This window comes from Neopelma chrysocephalum, unplaced genomic scaffold, assembly GCF_003984885.1.
Source record: "Neopelma chrysocephalum unplaced genomic scaffold, ASM398488v2 Primary Assembly neopelma1_183, whole genome shotgun sequence".
In the NCBI taxonomy this organism is placed as follows: domain Eukaryota; kingdom Metazoa; phylum Chordata; class Aves; order Passeriformes; family Pipridae; genus Neopelma; species Neopelma chrysocephalum.
The window spans coordinates 211,635-237,944 of NW_020897845.1; the positions used below are offsets into that span (position 1 = coordinate 211,635).

The 26,310-nt window shown below is 41.0% G+C and overlaps 1 protein-coding gene across 2 annotated transcripts in view; it reads right to left on the reverse strand.

Annotated features, from left to right (window-relative positions):
* The window catches only part of MNAT1 (MNAT1, CDK activating kinase assembly factor), a 119,815-nt gene that overhangs the window by 75,128 nt on the left and 18,377 nt on the right, over positions 1-26,310 (reverse strand). For both annotated transcript variants that reach the window (XM_027702358.1, XM_027702359.1), the window contains exons 2-3: positions 9,416-9,568; positions 7,682-7,755 (exon numbers count right to left, since the gene is read on the reverse strand). In XM_027702358.1, the coding sequence (XP_027558159.1) occupies positions 7,682-7,755; positions 9,416-9,568 (227 nt within the window). The remainder of the gene's footprint in view (positions 1-7,681; positions 7,756-9,415; positions 9,569-26,310) is intronic.

The following is a 26,310-nucleotide window of genomic DNA, read 5'->3' on the forward strand; positions in this document are numbered from 1 at the left end:
TGGATGCTGGGCTCATGCCCATGGCCTTAGAGCTACTGAACACTCACAACACACAGCACTCAAAGCCTCCAAGAGCTTTGTCAAGAGCAGCAAAGAAATTTGCACTGCTGTTGATAAATCCTTCACAAGCAAACAACCGCGTAGTGACTGCGCTCAGCCAGACCCTGAGGAAGGGAAGGAGGTTCTTGTGAACACAACAGCAGAGGACTTGGAAGATTTTAGTCCAGTTCTCTCTTCCTGGGCTTTCAGGCAACCAGGGCCAAATGATCCCTGGGCACTTGCACCTCTGCCAAGTCATTTGTACCAGTAAGGTTGCTAGAGAGGAACAGAAGGAAGCAGCATGAAGTCTGTTGTTACTCATCAGGACAGCTCACATCTCAGTTTGGGAAAGATTATATCCCTTCTTTCATCCTCTCCACAGCTAACATGGTAGAAAGGTGCATTAGGAGGGTTCTAGGCAAACCAAACCATGAATAGCCTCAACTGGCAAACCAGCTGAGAGCAGCAAAGGAAACATCAAGAATTCAAAGCCAGGGAATAAATGGGGACAGGGGGAAAAAGCAAGGAAATGCTACAGTTGTAGGATACAGCTCAGTTCTGCAAACCCAGCTGTACAGCCAAAAGGGGTACTCCTGCTCCTAGGTGCCTCCTCCCAGGCACAGGCTTCACTCTTTCCCCTGCTCTGACTCCAGAACACCCCTGGATGCTTTGCAGTGTCAACAGAAACAAAGGGGTCAGGCAAGTGCCAAAGATGGTACCACAGAAGTAATAAAAGTGTACAGATGGGAATAGGAATACTCCCTTTCCAGAAGTACTGGAGCACCACATCGTTTTACAGTTATCAAAAGTATTCTGTTTGCTCTAACAGCAACAAAAAGGGCTCAGCAAGATACAGCTGAAGGAATTCCTAACCTTAAGGAAAAAAATCCCTAAAATGCTGTATCTACTTCCCCCCTCTTTTCCAAATCATAAACAGTATCAAGAGGACTGACATTTCAATTCAGTCTGGCTCATAAATCAGCTAAACTCTTCCAACCCCACCCCAGCATCTTCACTTCAGAAGGAAGATCTGAGATGGAGGCTGAGTTTGTGGTTCAGGAATTTCAGAATCAACACCTGCAATCAATTTTTGAACTTTGCTACTGTTCTGGATCGCTGGGCCTCTATACTAGAGGTCTCCCACTGGCAAGAACCAGCAAAAGGGGAATAAAGCTTCCTTTCTCCTATATATCACCTGCTGTATCTCCATACTATAGCTAAATGCAGCACTTATCCCTGTGGTCTTGATCTCATCTCAAGTGGAACCTCTGGGCATTGCGATAACCCAAACAAGCCATTCAAAGTCCAGCTCCTTGGCTTTTGGAAGCAAGTTACCCATTCCAAATGTTTGAGGGGTTTTTTTAATCTCCAAAAGGCATAACATTTTCCTATTTTATATCATGACAAACATAACCCTTTCCAGTTGTAGCAACCTCTCCTTAGTAAAACACATTACTTCAGTCTAAATTTTTTTTATTTTAATGGACATTTGGCCTCCAAATTTCCAGCCTACAGTTCCCAACTGACAAGCACTTTTAATATTTGAGTATTAGGGCAGAGAAGAATTGTCATGTGAAAATGCTGGCATACAATCAACCCAGGGCTCAGCAATGACAGCAGCTGCATGGGAATGTCAGCACTTCCTACAACTTAAATCCACACACCAGCTCTCTAAACTCTTCAATGACGACACAAGAAAGAAATAGCATATGAGACATGCTGTGCTAGCAGGATGCCCAGATGCCACCTTCAGGTGCAAGAGGAGGAGCAAAGTGAGATGCCAAATTGCCTTTAGACTCCTGAACATCTTGAGTATTTCTCTAAAAATAAATCCAGCGATAAGTTGATGATCCCTGTTTTGCAACTATTGCTGCTTGAAACATTCAGGCTTTGGTTTTTTACCCCTTTCTCAGTTATCTTTAATAGGTTCAACCAGTCACAATCTGGTCTGTAAAACCAAAAGCTTAAGACTTAAAACTCATACAGGGGAGAGCAGGAAAGTTTTAAACATGTGCAAATGCCTGCCTTTATTAGGAACTACTTACAAAAGTGGGTGCATTTTCCAGTATTTATTGAGTATTTTGGTACCTGATAGGAAGTAACATTTCTATGTAAGGAATCTATTTCTTCATCAATGTTTGAGAAATCTTCAGCAGCCACCTGCACAGCCACCTTAAAAGTCCATTGCTCTGCTCACAGCAAGGTGAAAGACTATTTATTTCCCCTTCTGTTTTTCTGCTGTGGCTGGAACCAAACCACAGATACAACCCTCCCAACACTCAGATCTGCTCATACCAGATCTGCTCTGCCCATCTGATTCTGCTCTGCCACTCAAGGATATTGTAGGACATCAGCAATCAGAAAGATTCAAACTTCCAGCATCCTCAAAGGCCAGAGAAGATCTGTCCCAGTGAACACTGATGTACAGTCATTGATGAGGAACATTATCTTGGTCCTAAGCATCTGCTCCTCAACACTAGCTTGTCCACATTTCAAGAGTGAAAATACTGAAGAGGTACATTTTGTTGAAACAGTTGTAAAAAAGAGTGTAAAAAACCAGTTTTTGAAACAGTGTAAAAAAGTGTAAAAAAAAAAAAAGTAGAACAGTGGAAAGCGTAACAGTGTAACCTGGATGTCTCTACATCAACATCAGTGTCAACAGCTGCCCTTTAATACATGACAAAAGCATCTTCCCTCCCACAATAAGTACTCAGCAGCAAAGCAAACTCTGCCCTTTGACACTGCATGGTTAGCAGAGGCCAACCAGCCACCAAAACATCTTTCAACATATTTTCTAATAAATTTTTCATGAGCTTCAAACATCTTTTCATCAATATTCACAGAATACAAGCTCTTGCCATTGTACCCTTGCAATTACAGCTGACAAGTCTATTTTGCAAGGGGCACTAGGCTACAAAAAAGTAATTAAGAGATTATTTCTTTTTTTCTCTTGTCACTTCTCCCCTGTACAAGTTCCTTGGCATTTAAAAACCAACAAATATCAAAGAACACAGTTGCTAATACCTTTTACATAGTTAGGACTGAGCAGCACTTTTTTATTTGGTCTGCTTTGAGTTTTGCCAGAAATTGATTTTAAATATAATTCTTCCCTTTTTCTAAAGCCCAACAACATAAAAAAAAAAAACAACTATAAAACTAGAAGAACCAGAAAGGGTTAAAAATCCCTAACTCGTAAGCCACACCTACCCTGAAAAAATATTGGTGTAGATCTGAATATGAGTGGCAAAGCAGATGGCTGGTTTGAAAAGGTTTCAAAGAGAAGACAGACTTATTTTTGTCCATGTTGAAATATAGCATAAGCCGATATAAGAGGCCTGAAACCCTTCAGGGAAAAGAAACAGAAGCTGTTTTGTATGCAACAATTATTTATCTACTTATCCATCTCACATTGGTTGGTTTATAAAATGACTTGCCTTGAGACATCTGTTGAAGTGTAACAGGAAGACTATTGTGTTTTTCTGAAACATTTCATTCTATTTAGGTAAAACTCCCAACTTCTGAAATTCAGCCTCTACAGAGAGACTTTCACTGCTTTTCAAAACAACAACATTCATTATGCAATTCTACAATAAACAGAAAAATATTTTCCTAGCTATAAAAAAAGAAAATGAGAAAAATTTTAATTATATGGCACAATCATTTGTCCAGAGACGTAGCAGTATGAATGAATATGACTCCACTGCAAGACTCTAAGTCCATCAAAATCTCCATTTTAGTCTCAGACTAAACATTATTAGCATTAGTTCGACATAAACAATATTCCTCCCATTCCACTACAAAAAACTCCTTAATAATCAGCTTCATAAAACCTTAGCTAGAGGTTGGGAATGGTAGAAGAGCAACTGCTTTGGGCAAAGGGAGACACAGCCACACAACCACACCCTCAGTCTGCCCAAGGAGTCCCAGGCTACTTTGGCACCTTCTCTTGGTGCTTTCAGTGCCTGGTCCCCGTACTTTTAAGAGGGGTAGGAAAGGGGTGAGGTGGAAAACAGATTAAACAGATTGTAACAGATCCCTTCCAAACCAACATTTCTGTGATTATAACAAAATAATTATCAGAAACAAAAGAAAACCCACAGATAAGCCAGAAATGTCTAGTTAGGTATTAATAATTATTTCCGTTCATCCTCAGTTGTCTTTTACTGGGTCAATAATTTTCCAGAAAATTACCTTAGCATAGTCATAAATGATTGAATTCACTCAGCCCCATCAGTCTAAGAGAGACCATTTTGTCTGGAGCAGTGTGAAATCTTTGTTCAGACAAATGACTGAAATGGTTCTTTGATAAAGCCGCCCAGTTTCCAGTTGGGAAATTGCCTCTGTCAGGACCAGCAACACCATCCTCGAGAACACACACACACACACAGAAGGAAGAAAACAAACCACAAAACAATAAACAACACAACCCACAAGTGATCACAGATAACAAAACCCTTCCTATCCAAGGATCACTTGTGAGATAAACGTTCTAAGACAAGTCTTGAGGCAGCCGGTATTGCACAAAGTCTTGGAGGAGTAAGGAGATACAGGAATCTGAAGGGCACAAATACAGCAGCCTCCTTCCAAGCTGAATGTACTGAATGTTTTTAAAAAGCAATAATTACTGCTAACAATTGTGTTGTGGTAATGCCTGCGGGCCTCACTCAGGTACCAGGAGAAGGGTGCCAGGTACATGCTGGGAGGCGGGTCCTGCTCGGAGAGCTTACACACAGGGTTTAAAAAAATCTGGGCACAGATATACTCTGGGGAAGAAGAAAACCTTTGGGGAAAGAAGAAAACCTTATGGAAATAACAAGCAAAGCTTGCATTATGTCCAGAAACTGCAACTTGTAGCAACACTCTAAAGGTTTAACCTTGTCGCTCTCTCATATGGGCACAGACCTGACTCATTCAGATGGATGTTGTCCACACCTTTCCCAAAGGCAGGTTTTAACCCTTTCACTTTATTTTTATTCCTAGTGTTAATGACAACAAACTGTGTTTACAGTGTTCTCAAATTGTCCAACTGATTTTTCTTCTGGCGAAAACTTGCTTTAAAATGTGGTTTTTATTTAAAGCCTTGTAACAACACATTTTAGCCCAAAGCATTATTTAGTGGCTACATTCTAAACCACTTCAAAAATGTGTTTTTTATAACAGAAATCTTAAAAGGTGACTACTCCAATGTTTGTTTGACCTTCCCACACACACGCTTCTGCTGTACCACCCAACTCTTCTATTTAAATAGGAAAAGTCTGTAGGTATAACACGGCTGATATGAAGGGAGAAAATGTGTTTCCAGTGAGGTCATGTATCACATCAATGGAATAAGACAGTGCAATTGCTGCAAATATTTGGAAAAACTATCTGAATTGTACCAGGGTCATATGAAGGTTAAAATTGATGCTTACACCTTGCCTCTGCTAAGCAATTACTTTATTTGAACTCCCACAACAACTCAAGAAACAAAACTTCCCAGCAAAGAGAAAACAAGGTAAAGCCGCACTTTGACACTCCTGCAGAAAAACTGAAAGTTTGGGGCAGGGGGAGAGAGGGGAAATCCAGCTCTCTGCCTCCCTACATTCCAACCTGGCAGCCTGAACAACCACCACCAGCTACTCTCAACCTGCTGTACATTGGCTCCACGAGGCAAAACTGCCCTGCACAACCAAATCCTTTCCTTCTCGCAGCCCAGTTTTTCATGTGCACAAACCAGCAGGGAATTCACACACACACAAAAATGAAATAACTACTCTCTGCAGTATAATGTGAAGTGACCATACAGAGTCAAAGATACACCCTTAACACATTATTCAGTCATGCCATTCTCCACATGCATTGGAAGAAGTCACAGTGTCACACCAGACAACTTCTAGGTGGAGAAATCTGCCCAGGAGCACTGCAGGGAAGGGCTTGGGGAGAGCAATATGTGTGGAGTGGGCTTTGTCACCAAGGAGAGAGAATAGGGCTTGAACTCTTGCCTAAAGTAGTGTTGTTGAGTCAAACCTGTCCTCTGGGATCTATCTGAGTTAGTAGATCACAAATGAACCCTTTGACAGTGAACACTAAGAGCCTTCTGACTGCACCCCTTTTTTCCTCTCATCACCCTGGCTGCTACATGAAGGAACTAAGAGGTAATCAGACTTCTTATTCCTTTCAGTATTTTAGGTGTCCCTCTCAGGCAACTAACTCCAATTCCTAATGACTCTATCAAGCTTTTTCATTATGCATTTGCAGGGCCAAAACAATTATTGGCAAACTCACTCTTTTTCACAAGGTTACCAAAACCAGCTGGATTCCTGCTGCTTCTACACCAAGTTCCCAGCGCAGACTTTGGAACCATTTGAAATGTAACCACCTAATCCCAAGAGCTGAAGAATCATAACGTCCCGCACAAATTCATGAGGTTCAGGCAATTTCAGGCAAGACTTCAAATCCCTTGTTGCAGATGCTGAAAACTGCAACAGCAGTAAATGGGGCAACTGCATTTAATGCTACATAAATAAGAAGCCGTTTTCCCTTCCATGAGCACACAGATTCTTCCAGGATCCTCTGGCCAAGATGCAACCATTCTTTCTGCTCATTCCCTGCTTCCCCCATACCATTAAAAAAAAAATATACAAACAGAACTACACCCACATCATCTCCTCCAGATATTTGGACCTGTATGAGTGTGACTGGTGTTTCCCAGCCACACGATTTGGCTCTCCAGCCTCGGCCTTCTGATGCCAACAAAAACACGATACATTACTCACAGCAGTAAGTGTATTGGATACATTTCTACAAAACACCACAGTGCAAAGAGGAGCAAGGGCTCCTTTGAGAAACTGAAGGGGAGTGGCATCTCCATGTTTTCCTTCAAATCACATTCACTGCCCTTCCTGCATGCTCTAAGTCACCTCTTCTTCCTCCAGGTCAAAAAAAAAAGAAAAGCCTCAGAAGCTCATAAAAATCAAGAAACAAACCATTTAGCAGTCACTCCTTTGAACACATCCTTGTTTTTCTAAGCAAAATCCATCAGTCCACCATAAATCACAAGTTACCCTAACTAAGAAGAAAATAAACTCTGTTGATAACATTGTCCCTTCCCCAAAGGGCAAAGTTCTGCTTCAGCTAATCCAAAGAGAAAGAAGTCAACGTCTGTTCCTAAACCTCCTCCTTCTGCACAGCAACATAAAATGCTACCACAGTGGTATGTAAGGTCATCAGCTTCAAAGCAGCTTCAACTACTGTACTTGCAGAAGCAGAAATGATGAAAGACACCATATGGTTTCTGTCATGGTAGATAAAGCTAATGGAAGTATATAATGAAAATTTCAATTTCTCCTCTCTTTGTTTAATCTTTGCCAGTGTAGCACTGACAGTACCCTGCAAGCCTTTCTTTTCCAGCTATAAAGCACTGCTTCCTCTTTGGATTGTGTTCTTTCTCTGGCAGATAAAAAGTTTTACTCAATGATGACCTACAGTTCAGCAAATATGATTAAAAGTGTGCAAAAAAAAGTAATTAGATAAAAATGTGATACTATGATAAATCCTATTACAGAAACTCAACTTAGACATTCTCATAGGCAGCTGAGTCAGAATACAAAAGCCCATGGTCTCATGAGCACAGCACATCAAAAATGCAAGCATTAAGACTTACCAATTTCTTCTATTTCTTCCAGGAAATCATTATATTCATCTAAACTGGGAAAGTCTTCCTCTCTTTTATTGTATCTTTGAGAGAAGAGAAACAAGTATTTATACAACACACAAAGATGCAATTTCCATTCAACAAGGCTCTTGCTGCAAGCTGATTAAGTATTGATCTAGTTTTATCAACTATGTACTTAGTGGCTCCCAAACTGACCAACATACAGAATCTTTCATGGGAGACAGAAGTGCTTGTTCCAAAGGAAAGGAGCCAGCCTGGAATAAATCAGTGCTATCTTTGCCTACTGTTTGCCGACTCCTTTTCCAGGGTTACAGGTAAACACGAGCAGAGAGGCCAAGACAGAGTCATTCCCAGTCAACCTCTTAACAAAGGCAGAGACAACAGTAACACCCACAGGGAAAAAAAAAAAGAGAAAAAAAAGCTTTTCTAGAAGTATTGGAACAGGGAGTTTGGCTTTGTGCCAACAACAGAAAGCACATGTCAGCAGCAAAGTGAAAATGCTATGCAATTATCTCATTTCATATCAATAGACCATTCCAGCACTCATATTCACCTCTTCATAGCTGGAAAAAGTAAAAAGATGAAGGGACAGCTGGCTAGAACATGGACAGCCTCTGAAAGTCAAGATGTGCAGACTTTCTTCCCAAGAAAACACAAAGCTGAGATTCTGCCTGCTCCATGGACCACAACACCCAGGAGTATAAAAATCTAATCCCAAGCACTCAGGCAAAATTCCAATTTGGAGCCATTTTTCCTGCCTCCCAAAAACTAATCCGGCAAAACAAAGTGGTCCAAGCATTTTCCAATGTTTTCTCTTCTAACTAAACTTCATTCCGTGTTTAGTCAGCTCAGCTGACTTCATTCCAGTTTGACTTCTGTTAACTTTAGCAGACTTTAAAATCCAACATCAAAATTATTATTGCTTTCCACATCAGCATCTTGGTATTCAGCAACACAGTTTCCCCACATCATCATCGTGATTTATTTAGTATTGTACTAAGTCTCAAATAAAAGGCTGCCAAGCTTACAATTTACCTGTACTTTCATTTTTGCACACACAACTCTCTCTGGGTTTGTTACATTTCACCAGACCCTCTTCTATCAAACACCAACTGGCTCCCTTATTTTCCTTATAAAATGCTGTTTCTTGGCCACAAGGAGGGAGATGCAATTTCAGACCTCATTTATCTCAATTCCAAGAGCTCTCAAATCTGCATGACAGGCCAGTAACACCAGGCTTGTAGAGAACCATTTGCACTAACAATTGTGGTGTGAAGTTCAAAAACAATGTGAACTCTATTTTGTCCATTTTGATTTTTAAGGGAACCAGCCTTCAACTCTGAGAACAGGTCCCCAGGGAACAAAACAATCAAGGTCCTGTTTCTTGCCCTACTCCCATGTTCACCCCCTCAAAGGGAAAGCAGCTGTACTCCTCAACATCTAATCATCTCCATTTAGGAGGCAAGTCTTTGCCAAAGGAGGCCACATAGAAACACCCGTTTTCTAATGCTAAGCAGGAATCCCTCAAGGCTTAACTGAGAATTAAGTCCTCAGTCATTGCATAAAATCAGATTCTTTGAAATCCCTCCATGATAAATGGAGTCAAGTTTTATCATTTGTCACTTTAAAAAATCTCCTCTGTACTACTGGAAAAGTCGATTTCTTAAAATTGTGATCCATTAAATACTACCACTTTCTGTTGTTTAAACTGGTGACACTCACATTTTCAGCACTTTCTTCCGAATTTCCACTTCCTTGTCGACAGCAGGATCCTCGAAGAGCTGCACCCTGAAGTTACTCTTCCTCAGGGGTGTGTCACACTCGTGGCAGTTCCCAGCCCCTCTCACAAACAGCAGCTCCACGCAGCTCTCGCATCTGCAGGGGAAAGGAAGGGATGTAAGGGCAGACAGGTGTTAAACAGGAACTGAAACACAGGATTGCCCCCCTTGTTTGCTGTTTGCACCCTACATCTCCCCCGGATTTCACCGTTCCTGCAGCACCCAAGTGCGGCAGGAGGCCAGGGCTCTGCACCGCGGCTGAACGGAAACAATCTCGGCAGCACAAACACGTTTATTCTCCCTGACCAAACAACTCGGTCCCTTTGCTGGGACCCAAAGTTAATCCAAACAACAATGGGGTCTGTGTTGAGGGGAAGTTTGTTTATTGACACCATCAAACCCACTTTGAATGGGCCACGCTGCAACATCCTCACTTGCTCCAAGCACCACCTTGCTGCACAAAAAGCCCTGTTTATTTCTTGGTGCCACAGTGCAAGGGACAATTCAGTACAAGCACAGATACAAACCCTGCCCACAGCCTTCCAAGTATCTATCAGTCCTACCACAGAGGAACTGCCACAACAAACCTCAGCTAAACTCCAGCCAGGCAAAGCCAAAAGAACCAAAAAACCATTTCACGCAGCAACCCAGTATTATGCAGCTTTCCTGTGCCTTCCGGTAATACTTTTAAAATTGCACATAAAATAAACTTTACACAGAGGCTGCACAGAAATAAAGCAAAAATACCTTTCTGCTTTTATTTCTTTTGTCTTAACGAAGATTTCCTGTTTTAATGTGATGCTTGCTGACCAGTCAGTTGGCATTTAATAAAGGAAGAACAAACGAGAAAGTCAATTTTAAAAAAATTAGTTGGGTAGTAATAGTGTGCAAATTTCTAGCAGAGGACAACACCTGCTGCAGTCATTTCCTACTGCTGGGGAGGCAAAGGAGTGCCTATTTATAGCTTTGCTATATTGAAGCCAAAACAGTTGTACATTAAGGGCTAAGTTGTGTTGTACCTTCATAAACCCAGCACAAAAGCTAAACAAGTTAAGAGAAACAACATTGACACAGTTGCGAAGGATCTTAAACAAAACTTTCACTCTGCTGACCTACTCCCAACTAAACTGGTTCCAGTCCTTGCAGGGGCAGAGCTGAGGAGAGCCAACCAGTTTTACCCAGCTTCTGTTTTCAAGAGTAGAAAATGCAAAACAAACACAATTGTATCTCAGAATTAAAAAAAAAAAAATAAAGAGGAATTTTTTTGTTGTTGTTAACACAAGGAGAACTTTCATTTTCAGCTTTGAAACGCATCTTGCACAGCAGCTGCCAATGTTGAAGAGCAGACCTTGAATTTAGTTGGGCATTTCCCTGCTCCAGAATTCCTTTAGTTAGAAAACAAAGTGTATTTATAAACACAAGTTATCTGGGAAAGGAAAGACCAAACTTTTTTAGCACACTAGGCCTGAAATTCACACGTTTCTGGGACATAGGCTCAAGAAAATAATGAAAAATTAGTATAATGAATATAAAGAAAACAATTTAGGTTCCTGACACAGAAGAAGCACTACTGAAGCAGGCAAGGCAGGGAAAGGGTTTTCTCCTTCCTCCCCCAATCTGTCCATGCATGCAAGGGCCCAACATAAGGACAGTTTCACTGTCTCCTTCATTTTGGCAGCTCGTGCTGTTTATGTGTCTCTCTCAGAGCAGCAGCCACCGCACAGAAAACCTCTGCCTCTTCTTTCCTAAGTTATAGAAAAAGGCGTGTAAAGCTACAGAACTCGGCAAGTGCATCCAAGTGCAGGTGTCTGTATTGCTTTTTTGTCATGGTATTGCCTAAGGACCGACAGAACAGGGGCTCCATGTGCAGGATATTATACACTGACAGTAGCACCTGAAATTACTTCACTCCTCCTTCCCTAAATCAACATTTCAAGTTTACACAGGACTTGACTACGGAGAAAAATCCCTTCTTGGAAAAGCACTTCATACAAGTGCTTCAATGCCTTCCCAAACTGAAACCACTGTTTCTAGGGCTGGAAAATAGCTTTCCATACATGAAAAGATGAGTCAACACCTCACTATGGGAATCCCACATCAGGTGATCACATTCTCGCTCACTCACGCACATCCACCCTTATATTTATTTGTAGATAATTCCTTCTGAACTCAAAGGGGGCTATGTGGGACAAGTCAAGGGCAGACCTGGACTCTGTCCACATCCTGCCTCCTCTCCATCTCCGGATAGGTTTAATACACACAGTTAGATCCCAAGCTTCCTTCCGGGCTTGTTCATTCTTGCCCCCACAAACCGCAGCCACTCTGCCAGCGATGGCGACGTTTGGTCACACATTTCCATCTGATCCTTGAGGAAGGAAAAAAGCCATTTCCCAAATCCCACTCAGAGTTCCTTTTGGTTTCACTGCAGGCGGCAAAAGTCAGAGCATAGGCCAAGGAAGGCAGACTTCTATAAAGACAGGTTTAATGAATTACTCCATGTCTTGAAATACAGATTTCAAAATGTGACTTGAAAAAAATTTACCTTGCACTGTAAAATTTAAAAATACAGCATGATTTTTTTTTTTTGTCTGTGGTTTCTTTATTTATTCAATATATGCAGCAATTTCTGTGACTTCACCAAAGGTACCCAACTCAAACAACAGCCAGACATCCTGGGCAGCAGAGGGACAGCCCAACACCACAACTGGTATTACAGAGCTCCTCATGGCACACAGGCCACAGCAATTTGGGAGGTCCTTCCATTTCTTTGCAAGTCCAACTCTTCCTGATAGGCCTTAGTGTAAAGACAGTTGACTATGGAAGCAGGACATCATCCAGTGCATCTTTCATTGCCCAACACATGCTTTCCCCAAACGAGCAAAGCACCAAAACACTTAATTGACCTTCAAATCAGGGCCAAAACAGATGGCCATAAGTTTTTTTCAAATTAGAAGCCTTAAATTGGCAATTTTTCATATGCATGACAAATGTTCATGCTTAAAAATCAGGTCTATATATTGGTTCAATACTGAGTATGCCTGAAGACAAGAGCTTCACATGAGATCTAAAACACTCAATGTGTGACACTGCTGATTCTCCTCTTCACACCAAGGTTGCACAGCCCCTGCAATCTGTATTCCACTTCACACACATTTCATTACCTTTTGGATTTGAGTTTGTATCCTGAAGAACTGGTAATCAGGATGAAGATATCAACAGAAAACGTCCAAGGAGTTACACATGCACAGAGACAGGGAAGCTACTTTTACAATTAGAAATGCCACCAACAAAAGCCATCACAACACCTCCAAGAACAATAAAGTCTCCTGGTCTTTGACACCAGGATAATAAATATCAGTGTGCTCGTTCTCATTTCCATGGACACTGGTTTGATCTGTCTTGTTCTTCTCTTTCATTCCATGAAATATTAAACAAAAGGCTCGGTCTCCATGCAGTTTAGAACACCACCACATTTTTGAGGAAAGCAAACAATACAGTATCTAGATGGTTTGGCACCATCAGTGCACAAACAGCACTACATATCAATGTTCATGGACTTCAGGACCAGGATTGTACTAAAAATGCTTTCGGTAAACAAGCAGAGGTTCCTCTCCAGAAAACTGTTAAGATATTTATCAACTAAATTACACTTACTGGAACTAAGTGTTTGTTTTGGACAAAGTGTCTTCAAAGGTTACAAGATTTGTGCCCAATCCTGCATTCCCCACACATTCCCCTCGTGAAGGGATGATGGCAGATAAGGAATTGAGCCTCTGGGACGCTGAACAGATGAAAATGGCTCACAAAATTAGCACAGCTCGATGGTGCTGCTCACTTTTCTAGCTTGGCTGGCAAGAGAGCAAACAAAACAGAATAGAGGAAGAGCTATTTTCACAAGCAGCAGAGTACAATATATTCTCTTATAAAACTGCAGATTCTGCTGAGCATTACAAAAATTTGCAGGGTTTTAGATATGCAGCCATTAATCATTTCAGGAAAAAAAAATCTTTATGGTTTTTGCTCTTGACTAGGAATATTACAGAATGAGTTACTACCCTTCTTTACAAAGCCTGTTTTTAGTAGATACACTCATTAAACAGTATCAAATATTTAGAATCTCTAAGCCCCTCTTTCTTCAGCTTTTATAACCAAGATGTTTCCGTTAAGTAACTCACAAAACAAATAATCCTCTCCACTATGGAAAAACCAGTTTAGATTGAAAAATAATAACAGTCTTCAATACATAGCCAAGACCTGAACCACAAACAAGTGGAGTGGAAAGAATCAGCAAAAACGATGTGTTTTCACTTGTTCCTCAATTCTGATGTCAGAGGGAAATTTACTTACAGAAATGGAATGACTTGATTTATGGCAAGGGAACATTAAAAACCAACAGAAAACACACACATGAGAAAGCTTACAGAATGACATCTAGATTTTTTTAAATCAAAGATGCTTCTAGAAACATTCCCAGGCTTTTTGCTTAGCTTGGGTCAGACAATTTCATGTTCTCCTACAGAGATACTTGAACTGAGACAAGAACAGCCCCCTTTGGAGGGAGCAGCTACCAAACCTGTTTATTTCTCAACCTTCAGTACATTTATCAAATCCTCATAACCCACAGCGGTTCCTGCTACATAGCCAAGAGCTCATCAACTATTTGCAGTTGGCCAGTGCAGGTTTATTTTCTGGGCTGATGGACTAAGAGGCACAGCCTAGAAGGCAGGTTCTTCCCAGTGTCTGCAGCAATGATGATCTCTGTGATTCAAAAAATCCAGAAGAACTGAGCAAAAGCAATTATCTCCCATGTTACAGTTTAGGGATCAAAAGCAGAGGGAAGAGAAAGAAGAGTGACTGCAATGACATCAAGCACTTCCAAGAGCATCAGAATAAAGGAGCTTATGAGATCAGGAGCTCCCATATGAGTAGGGAGGACAAAAGTCTTTTCTTTTTCACACCTCAGCTTCAGCAATTCATAAATCCTTATTCAAGCACTTGCAGAAGCTGCTGGTTATGTGTTTTGGGCCATCTCTTCTCTGACTGCCAAATACAAGAGGGAGCTGGGAGGTAATACCAATTAGTCTTTCCCTGGTCCCTGTTCAGATTCTGTGAAATCCCACCCATGGGGATTTTGCTGTTCTCACCTTGTAAGGAGACACCTCCAGAATGCTCTCAAAATCTTACCTGGCCAAAAAACCCACAATCAGTCTTGTCCTCAGCAAGTAAACCAACAGGTCTCACAAGCAGCCCATGAGCCACATAGAGACTACAGCTCATTATGGCAACAAGACACATCTCAGCTTTCCAGTAGAAATCAAAACTATCAATCAGTAGATGTGAATTTTTGGGTTTTAAACACTGTTGATAAGCTTCCTGCAGTTGCCTGCAGCTCCCTTCTCTTCAGCCCAGTCACACACACTGCAACACAAAATCTCAGAGATTACTTCGCTGACATTTCATTTTTTTTCAGAAGTATCAAGACTCCAGAGAGCTGATCTGAACCCCCTCCTTTAAGCAACAAAGCAAAACCAAAAAGAGACTCCACTACTCTCCTATATCTGTGTTATGTCAATTCCCAGCATCATCTGCCAAGCTGCTAAACACACAATCCTCCTTTTGGACTATTTATATCTTTTGGGAAAAGGATGCACACACACACTTCTGTTTCATTTTTGTTCTGTCAGACGAGTTCTGCTCCGTATTGCAGAAAGGAGGAGGTTAAACGAGCCCAGACATCTCAAAAATTTAGGAGAAAGCCACAGTTAACCCTATTTTCCAAACACTCATGTACATACACTGCTATACAGACCCGTTCATCTCAGCTGCACTCACCAGAAAGAAAGCAGACCAGGTAGTGGTTGAACTACAGCCTTGACTGACTGGCGTTTTAAGGAAAAAAAATACATACTGATTCAATTAATAATAAACAGAAACACTTCCACCACCCATTGTGTTTCAACATCTCACTACAAAACCATTTCAAGTGGCTTGGACCTGACAAGAGAGTTTGCAGCAAGCTGAAACTTAACTCACATTTATCCAGTACAGATGAGCCTTTTGTTTTAACTTGAAAAAAAAAATTAAACCTTTTATGGTATTAACTCTGGATAGTATAGAGAAAACATTTCTATAGGTATTTAAATAAAAGTGATTATTTATGAGATACTACTGCCTAGTCAGTTAAGGACACAATCATAAAAACATGTCTTACAGCACCATTATGTCAATTTGGTCAATCAACAGGCCAGTACTTGACACTTCAAGAGCAGCTGTGTGGCATTGAGAAATAAGTGCTTTCACAATGATTAGGCACACCAAAACCGACCTAGAATTTACCCAATGTACCAGAACAACTACTCCAAATCCATTATGTTCTACTGGGCAAACACATGCACTAAAATAATAATTCAACTGTGTCAATAACCCTTCTATTATGCTTTACTCTCCTTGAATGAGAACTCTGCAAGTTCTCAGGAAACACCAAATCGGGTAGCTATAAGGATCAGCAGCTGCCCACAGCACACCTGAACTTAAGACACAATTACGAAATTTCCCATCTGTCTAAATTGCAGAAACTGCGCTTTTTGAGACATGATCCAGCTCAACGTTGCCCATTGTCTCAAGACAAACATACTTATGGTTAACAAGTTTTGAGATCCCACACAGAACTCCATCCAAGACACGTTGCTCCCTTCTCCTTCTGTATCCATGTGTTACCTCGTGAGAAAGCCCCACACCAGGGCTGACAGGTCTTACTGCTGAAGTGCTCGAAGCATTCACTGACTCAGTTGTACCAAACACCTGCACACACAAGAAATCACACTGGGGAAAAAATAAAACACGGACAACAGAAAATAAATGCTCTGGGGACCCAAAATAGTCACGAAAAAACTTTTACTTGATCCAAAACAAAGATTTCACCTTCTGTCCCGTACTCTCAATGCATTTAAAGTGAGAACAGCATGTGGGAACAAGACAAGGAAATGCAGCTATATGGTAAAAGGGGAAAAACACTAAAAGGTATTTGTGGCATGATGGGATATCATGACCACATTACCAAGGGCTTGTCACAAGACACTCCCATATTTCATTCCTAATCTCAGAGAGTAAGAAGATAAAGTTGATAAGACACATCTGTAAGAGAACCAGGCATATGACCAAGGTTTTCCATAAAAACAACAGTGGTTTGGGGTCCCTATGGGACACATGCAAAGGTTTAAAACTCTCTCAAAAATCAAAATCTTGACCTGTCTCTTGCAAACATACCTGTTGAATGATCTGCACATGTTGGCTCATCTCTCATGGCTTTTGGGAGGAACCAAGCCAAATTCCTGCCAAGAGCAGAGGCTTGTATTTCACTGAAAGCATAAAAAGTACACAGTCCAGTTTCCTTAAGCTATTCAAACACAGACACAGTGTGGGTGTATTGTACACACAATTAAAAACGACTGAAAGAAACAGCCTATGGAGCAGTAAGTGCATCATCCATGTCCTGGACAGCTCTGAACCCCCTGCCAGTGCTAAAAAACCCAAGTGTAATGAAGTGATGTCCTCCCTATCACTGAACTTGCTCGGCTTGAAAAGACTGAAAGAACAAGTTGCCATGACAAAGTGGGAGCTCCTGCATAAATCTTGGCTTATGATACAGTAAAATCAACTGGTTTTACCTAATTTGTCAGAAATGGGTGATCAAACTCAAAAGGTTAAGACACCAGCTCCCATTCCGATGAGCAGCAAAAGTCCCAACAACCTTGAGGTTATATATGCAGCCTAGGAACTCTAAAACTCTATCCCTACATGTAAAGTCAGCACCAATGCCAGAGAAGCTGCTGTAACCTGTCTTTGCACTGCTGTGCACTGTCCTTGCCCTCTTGTCCTCTCCCGCAGGCCAAAACAACTTTTGTGCAGCCACATGGTTATTCTTTGGGTTACTTTTTGGGTTATTTTTCAGCCAGACAAACTTTCCCACTGGGTTCACCACACAGGCAGGTCACAGTCTGAACAAGATCCTTGAACTAAGATCCAAGGGATAGCAACTGGGTGGGAGGGCATAAATATCTGCTTGTTCCTCTTCCCAATCTGAGTCAACAGCACCCTATGCTGTTTATTAACATTTCTCCTTCCCTTCCATTCCCTCTTACAAAGCTTTTGTGACATACTGAGCTAGTTTAGCTTGATCCAAAAGTATAAGGAGAGAGAACACGACCCATGAAGTGTTGATCATTATTCCAGGGTACTCTACAAGTTGCTTGATCAACACATCTCTAAAAAGGTGAGCGGAAGCCCAGTTAGAACACAACGAATGCAATAACAACTGGGGCAGTAGGCAGAGGATTAGTAGTATTTTTCAGGATTGCTAAAAATAAGAGAACCAAAAGAACAGGACAAATGATTTCAGAATACTTTAAACAGAGCACACAAGATTATTTTACAGCCAAGTCCTTCCACAATAGAAACAGAAGGCAACACAACTGAACGAAAATTCATGCACTTGAAACAAGTCACAAAGTCACTGTGGGAACTCATCATTTAAAGAGCACAACACAGAGGAAGAGACACCTCTATACCAATTAAATATCACCTCATGGTCCCTCTGCCATGAGGTGCAGTCATGAAAAGGCAACTCAAGGACACATCAGAAAAGCTGCTGTTGTCAGAAAGAGTTACCAGTAGGATGTGAGATTTCACCTGAAGTGACGTTTGCAGTTCTGGTCACTCACTCTCAAAACAGATGAGCTCATCCTATAAACGCACAAAAGGGCAAATAGATGATCACAAGATTTGGAAGACTGGCTTTTCAAGAGAAACAGCAGAAAAAGCTATTTAAACTAATACAAGTCCAACCAATAGAGTAAAAATTCATACTGGAAACTGTATTTCTCATCAGTCACCATAGTGGGAGTCTGGAATCAGAACCAACAGAAGTAACAGGACAAAAATTAGTTTAAAAAAAAATTTACAATAATTAGTTTTTAAAAATTCTATAAGCTCCCAGGGAGGATCCGATGACCTGATTGTCTTCAACAGGTAACTAGATTTGATAATGAAGAAAGTGCCTGCAGCGTTAGCCATGGTTGGTCCTGGTTACCTGCTCTAATGACTGAAGCCCTGAGAAAACAAGAGCTTAGGAAGAAAAATAAAAAAGGAGAAAAAAAAGCTACTATTACATGCATCTTAGAATACTGAAAAAAAAAAATTTAAAGGATGACAAGCACAGCACAGATGTTCTGGCATCTGCTCCTCTTGCTCATAACAGAAACCACTCTGCCATCAGTCTAAAGCAGTCTTCACAAACTGCACAGATTCATATTCTTTTATCAAACCCCAATTAATTTATCTTATCTGGCACACACCATAAAACATATAGGTCTGAGATCCAAACTTGATTCACTTGGATGAATTGTTTTCACGTTGTGGAAAAAGAAAGTAAGATCACACCATTCTGGTTGTCTCTAATAGCTGACACAACAGCACAGAAGAAAACTACAGAATAAACATCCTCGGCTTGTCTTGTTTCAGATAAAACATGCAATTTAATATGGAGATATATTCTACCAGCATGTAAAAAGTCCTTTCTGCAGCAAAGGGAGGCGGTCATGACTCAACAAATCATCATTCCCGCCTTCTCATCAGCCCAATACAGCCTCAGGGAACAAACTGCTGCCTTTTCAATGAGACAGACCAAAAGCACCAGTAGCCTTTGAATACTAAGGACTCAGTAGCATTTCTGTTGTTGAGAGCACGCTGGTTTCCCAGACTAATGTAGGTAATTTTACATCATATCCCAATTCCCAACTGGAATTTCAATTGATTGGGGCATTATTTATTTCCTGCCCTAAAGCACCATTTAAAGTGACTTGCTAAATCTCTGTTGCCTTTACTATTACAATTTGAATAGCTGGATGTCAGAGAAGGAAAAATGATCTCTATGGAGTCCTTAAATACCTTACAGAGCAGAGCCTAAATTATTCTGAACATTAAGTTGCAGAAAATCTCATCAGAAGAAAGAAAAACAAAGAAAAGATGCAACTTAATAACATTTTATTGCCATCTTTCATCCAAATACAGACCTAATCCTCCAAGAAATAAGCCTAGGCAAGTATATGTTAAAAAGAAATGCTCTGACAAATCTACTTGTTTTTTTAACCTAAAAAAGGACATGTAAAGAACAAACCCAAAACCAAGTAAAGCATCCCCTGTTGAAATGGATCACTCATTCAGGAGTGGCTGTGCTAACCTGTGCCTGAAGCTCATGTGTGTCCTATCACTTCCCAGAGCCAGCACTTTTGATCCATTAATGTTCTTTAGCAGCACAGGCACCTTCTCAGGCTCTGTGCCTGCATTCTCTGAAACTGTAGCACTAACAAATCCAGGAGTTAAAAACTCCTCGAGTTACAGTTGTAGTTTCAGTTTCTGCACCCAGCAGATTTTTACCTCATTTTCTTTAAACGCTTCTTTATCTCACCAATCTTAATTTTAACGGTATAACTGCAAAGAAGATATTCATTACAAAAGTCCAACAGTAGCAATTGAAACAGCTCCTCCACCTCTTTAATCTCATTTGGGAATCTCCTACTTCCTACCAATTTTTAAGGGTCATTCCTCACTTCATTTTCACATAATCCCTAAACAACCATTATCACATCTTTTCTCAGCAGGAGATAAAATATAGACTGTGCTTCATAAACAGTGGAGACTTTAAGATTACATTCTTGGTGGGACACAGCACGATAAATATTTCAGGGATGTCTTGAAATATCCTACAATCTACAACACGTGGCCAGTGAAACAAATCTCAAAAAATAAGTATGTTTTGACTTATTAAAAAAAAAAAAATAGAAGGAAAAACACACCAAAACCTCCCTCCCCCATCCCACGCTGGCCACTGAGTAGGTCAGATTGCAATTTCCTTTTCAAGGGTGGCAGAGATCCTGACCTACTAAAAGCCTTGTAGGGAACGGTTTTTTGCTTTGTAAATTTAATCATTTCAAAAAATGCTTTTTCCTCAAGCTTAAAAATAAATGGCAGTTGCTATTTCAGTACCTTAAACTAGTTGGTGAAAGTCACACAAACTTTTGGAAGCTAAATTATAAGGTCATAATCAATGTAACTACTTTTAGGTATTAAACAAAAAATAAGGAGGATGTGTCAGACCTTCATTAGCCATGCTGGCATCTCAATCATTTCCTACAGACAGTAGGGAATAAAAACTCAGCCCTATTCCAGGGAAGTTGGAAGCAGCTTCACAGGTTATCAAACACAAAGGACTAAGTGAGCAAACACATTACTCACCATACCCGAGGCGTAACACAAACCGTTCTCTCAAAGTTCCAGCACATTTTGAAGAACTTTATCATGATGAAATTTGTGACGTGTATTCATTCTTTTAGTATTTGTTAGTAGGAGAGGCAGTGAGGAGAATCAGTTGCACAGAGGGAGCAAGAAGCAAGAAAACTTGCATTAATGGAGGATCAAAGAGACAAAAGCAAAAAAAAAAAATTACATTTTAACGAAATACACTATATTCTTTCTAGTATTTATATCAATACACGTTCTGCCACAAACCACACAAAGCAGAACACATCAGTGTAGTTACTCAGCAGTGGATGCACATTCTGGGACAAGAGGCAGGATGACACACAGCTGCCTCCCCACACCGCTGAGCTGATCAGGACCGAACTGTTGTCAAATGATTTGAAGCCAGATAAATATCCACAAATCTGTTCATCGTTATGTGAAGCTCCTCCCGTGTATAAACGCCAAACTCAGAGCACAGATTTGCTGTTTGCCCGTTATTTGTGGGTGGAAATAGCTGGGAAGAAGTATTTTTTGGATGCCTGTTTTAGCACAAACCCCACCTGCCACCGTCTGTGGGACTGGTCTAATTTATTCGTTATGCAGAACATTTTTGTTCATTCCTGTATCTGCATAATGGTAACCACAAAAAGTTCTCCATTTCCATTCACTACTTCAGCAGACAACCAAAATCCACCATTATCCATGGTTAGAGGCACCATAGCCCACTAGCCCCACTGATCAAGTAAAGAGCCACTGAAAACAAGTAAGGAAATGGAAATCCAGCCCAAGATGCAGATGATCGGTTCCAGACAATATTTGAGCTGATCTGTTTCACCCAAACATCAGCTGAGGAACACTCAACAATGCTCCAGGTTCTCCCATAAACACCACACTGCTCCATAATTACACGGAATCTGTGCACGTACTGAAAAGCAGCATTTATTTAGGCTCACAACTGTATTAAGGCCATGTGTAAAGAACATTGTTCCTGGCCTGAGAAGCAGTGAACAGCATTCTCCTTCCCCATATAAATCACACACAGTAAATGCTTGATATTATCTAGTGCCACTAAAGCAGTCAAATTAAAACAAATCAGGAGAGTACACCCTCCAGCACACAACTCTGGGAAGATCAAAAGCCTTTGAACACAGAATTTCATGCTTTTTACATGCTCCTAGTCTAATCCAAATGATAAGTTCATACACAGTAATGAAAAGGATTTTTTCACAACCGCTCGCTCAACATATAAAAATCAACACATCTATTTTACACATGATTTTTTGGTTCTGCAGACCCTCCCATAAAGCAGTGTGCACTAGCAAATTCCATGATGACCAACAGATCAGAAGACCCAGTGAAGAAACCCAAAAAAAGCAAAGGACAAGCCTTTCAGAAAGCAATGACCTCTCCAACTCCTGACATTTCAGAGACGCCCGCTAACACTGACCACCTTTAACCTTCTTGGCCAAAGTAAGTTGTATGTGTGCAAAATACATAATTCTCTCTACACAAAAATGAATCTCTAAGGAGATCCCAGACTAAAAAATATTCTCATCATTTTATGGAATTATGTATTACAGTGAATTATTGGGCTCAATCCTGCAAGCTTAATGCACAAACTGTCCTTGATGGCCAACAGGGGATAACCTGGCAAACAAGGCTCCTTCCACCGAGGCTTTTCAGAACAGTTGTGTGAAATTTCAAGGCCAGGTTGGGTGGGGCTTGGAACAACCTGGTCCATGTTGGAGTGAGATTATCTTTAAGGTCCCTTCCAAACCAAACCATTCTGTGATTCCATGCTGATATGAAATCTAAATTTTTCTGGCTTGAAAGCTCAGTGCTGTGGCACACATTTGGGGAGGTGATTACTTTCACGCTGAGGACCATGACTGTAACACCGTTACACAGACAATTTCAACTCACCACCAATACCTATGATTAGCAACCAGTCTACTTCATATATATCTACTCCTGCTATTTATAATATCATTTTTTTTAAAGCTCTCTAAAGCTCTCAGACTCCCACGAACTTCAAGCACTTCCTTAACTTTCCAACTTTTACCTGAAGTGCAATCCAAGCTGCTTCCATCCCCTAAAACCATTTTGGACAGACATGTAAGGTGTTTATCAGCATTTTCTCTAAGAAACATTAGGATGCTATAGAGAAGTTGATCACCTTGCCTACTTACACAAAGGACATAAGCCAAGCTTACTGATCAAAAATAAAACAAAGGCAGCCAAAGATAAAGAAAAGATGGGTCTTTTGTAGATCCTGAAGTCTGCACCCTGGCTATTGCACTCAACAATTAAACCCTGAAAAGAATGCAGTTACAGGCTGTGGTTCATGACTCATGGTACCATTGTGCAATACAAGTATCTGAAAAGCAACTGCAGCTCATCTGAAAAAGCCATTTACAGCCCACCAGCCTACCCAGGGCACAAAACACCATACTGGGTGTTTTCCTTGGAAAACCCTGTAAAACGAGTTTGGTGACATCTGCTGCAGCACGACCTGAATCCAATGTACAAAGTTAACCAGTTTAACAAAATTCCCCGGTAAAAAACATGCTATGGTTGGTCACGGAAATCAGAAAGATTCCCAAATGACTGAACCCAACACAGAAACACCCCCCTGCCTGTATTGATGAAGCACAACCATCACCTGCTGCCCTGCCACTACCACCTTCCCTCAGCAAGTTCTGGGGCAGGGGGATGTCAGCCTCAAAACTGGAACCATCACCCTACCTTAACTAGCTTGCAAACAAGAGTTGACCGGGTCATTAGAAATAAATAAATGTGTAAATTAATTCAGTGATCCTAGGGATGTACATAAGATTCTCCCTTCTTTCTCCTCCTTTTAAGACACCTTTCCATGCCACTTTATGCTTAGTGCTGTATCTCCACCACATCAACATGCTGAGTCTTCAAAACCATTTTGTATTAAAAAATAGAATACATGACTCAGATGGTTTTAAGACATATATGCTTACTCAGTATTCCACCCCAAAATATCACCTTAACAGCAATATATATTATAGTTTCCAGAACTGACAAGTACTTGTTTGCAAAACTTTCCAGCGATAGAACTGAGGCACCTGTGAAATACTGGGTTTTCTGCAGAAATCAGCATTATTAAACACTGGAAGGGAATTTCATTGCTGTTATGTAAATTTAACGCAACAAAATACCAAGATGATCAATTTTCACCTTTTGTCTGAAAGTGCTTTGGTGGAAGAAAGAAAGACACTCTCCCCCACAAAGGGATATTTTCTGCTGGTCATTCCCTCTTATCTGGTTGCTGAAGACCTTGACAATACTCTCACTTCTCAGGGCAGCTGCCCTTAACCACACAGATACAATGACACCCAACTCCTACCCAGGCTGTACAGGTGGAAGTAAATCTCAGTCAAATTCTCACAGGCTTTAAATTATAAACTGCTAAAACTGTGGGAATGTGTATAGTGGAGGCAGCTTAAACATAATATGTTTTAATTGCATGAAGATGTGAATGCACTAATAAGATAATGGTATGTTTTGGTTCTGCAGCAATTGTCACTCTGGGCACAGTGTCAGACAATTCAAACTGTCACCAGCACCTGCCTCGTACCCCCACCTACACAGCAGTGAACAGTGAAAGACAAACCCGTGTGATTTTTGCTCAGCAGCTTTTAGCAAAACCAGATTCAAGTGAAGCTCAATGGCCCATTAAATGGCCAGGCCAAAAGAGGTTCTTTGGTTTTGACAATACACAATTAAGTCACTTTTCCCATCCCCAACATACCAGTTTAACAGGCATGTTAACACTCAATACTTCATCATAAGTAAGCTAAAAATGTGTGGCTAAACGACAGCTCCCAGCTTGTACATTCTCAGACATAACATGTCAAAATGTGAATATATTCAGGTCTTTTTTACTATTTAAAAAACAAAAAAAAAGTGGCCTAATCCTTCAGCCAGTTATTACCGGGAGAGCTGAAGTGGCTTCTTGGTCCTTTGGGAATTGAGGTCTCAAGGAAGGAGTGGAAACAAAACCACAATATTTGGTGGGCTTCAAGGGGGTCTTGGATTCAGCTCCATATACTTATTTGAACAGTCTCACAGGTATCACCAGTAAATAAAAACTCTGTTCATTACTGTTTGCAAGACCAGGCCTCTCAAGACAACGGCCTACTGAAAGCAAACAGAAAAACCACAGAACACAGAAAGGAGAAAAGAAAAAAGACAGATACAGACTTGAGAAAACACTTACTACATGCGCTGGATAATTCCCATGTAACTGGAGTTTTTGCTTTCCCTAGCAACGCAGTGTGGATCCAGGACTGCCCAACATTCCCCTCTCCAAGCAGCCCTAGCAGTGGGGCTACACACCAAATATTGTGGAAAACTCATCAGGAACTCCTTTTTACTTGTTCTTTTCTACAAACAAATACTCTCCAGTCTTTGTTAAGAAACAAAGGTTATAAAGACTAATAGATTATTAAAGGGAAACCTGAACACTCTTTCAGAAAAGTGAGAGCCTAAACTTGACATAAAACTCGGCACAAGAGACCACAACCCTGCTCTGTTTCACTCCCAATATCAGCAACAATCTTTCCACTGTTAAAAACAAAAGGTATTTCTTCATGCTCTTCAGCAATGACTTGTCAACCATCAAATTCACATGAGGCAGAAAAGCAAGGACAAAACTGCATCGCCCAAAGGACTGGTCCAAGACATGGAGTCTTTCGCTCCCTGTTCTGGAGGCAAAAGTGCACATATTTGGGCAAAGTACCAAAAATACAGACACACTCACTGCTGGTTGTCCTCCCTGAAGATCACCTTGCTGTAAAGGTCACAGAGCAGAAATGCTTCCTCTGTGTTTCACAGGCTGCTGATGCCACCTGGGGAAAATGCGTCAAGCCAGTCACTCCCAGAGCATTACAGAAAACCGGTTACAAGACAAAAGCCTTCCTCAGCTTTGAGGAGTGTTTACAAATGTGATGAATGCCAGTGTGTCCTAGCATGCCAGCTTGAAAATAAGTCAAGCACCTGGCCCTTAGACAAAAGGCTGACTCACCTGTACAGCATCTAGTACACTTTGAAAAGACCCCAAGTTTAGTGCTTGCGGGGACACAAAGTACTTTCAGGAGGCTGATGGGAGCATGACTTTTCCTGTCCTTCTCCCCACCTGCACCACAAACAAAGTTGTGGGATGGCTTCCCAAGCCAGGGGACAAAGATGACTTGCATTGTGATCCCTCTGATAGTGCACAAACACCCCCTGACACCAGCTCACCTGTTCTGCTCCACGGGGGGAGGGCGAGAAAAACGGCACAGAGATTAAAAGCCACAAATACTTAAAACTATGCTCCATGAAGCTCTAAAACCAGTGTTATTCCCCATCTCATCCTGCAGCTTCACTGAAAACTAATCCATGAAACTGAGCGAGCACTTCAGCACGATACACTCTGTATCAACTAACTCAGGAAGAAACTGTGCTTTTCTTATTGCCACTGTATCTTCACCTTCCCCGCTCAAATCCACTTACTTTTTAGACTACAGC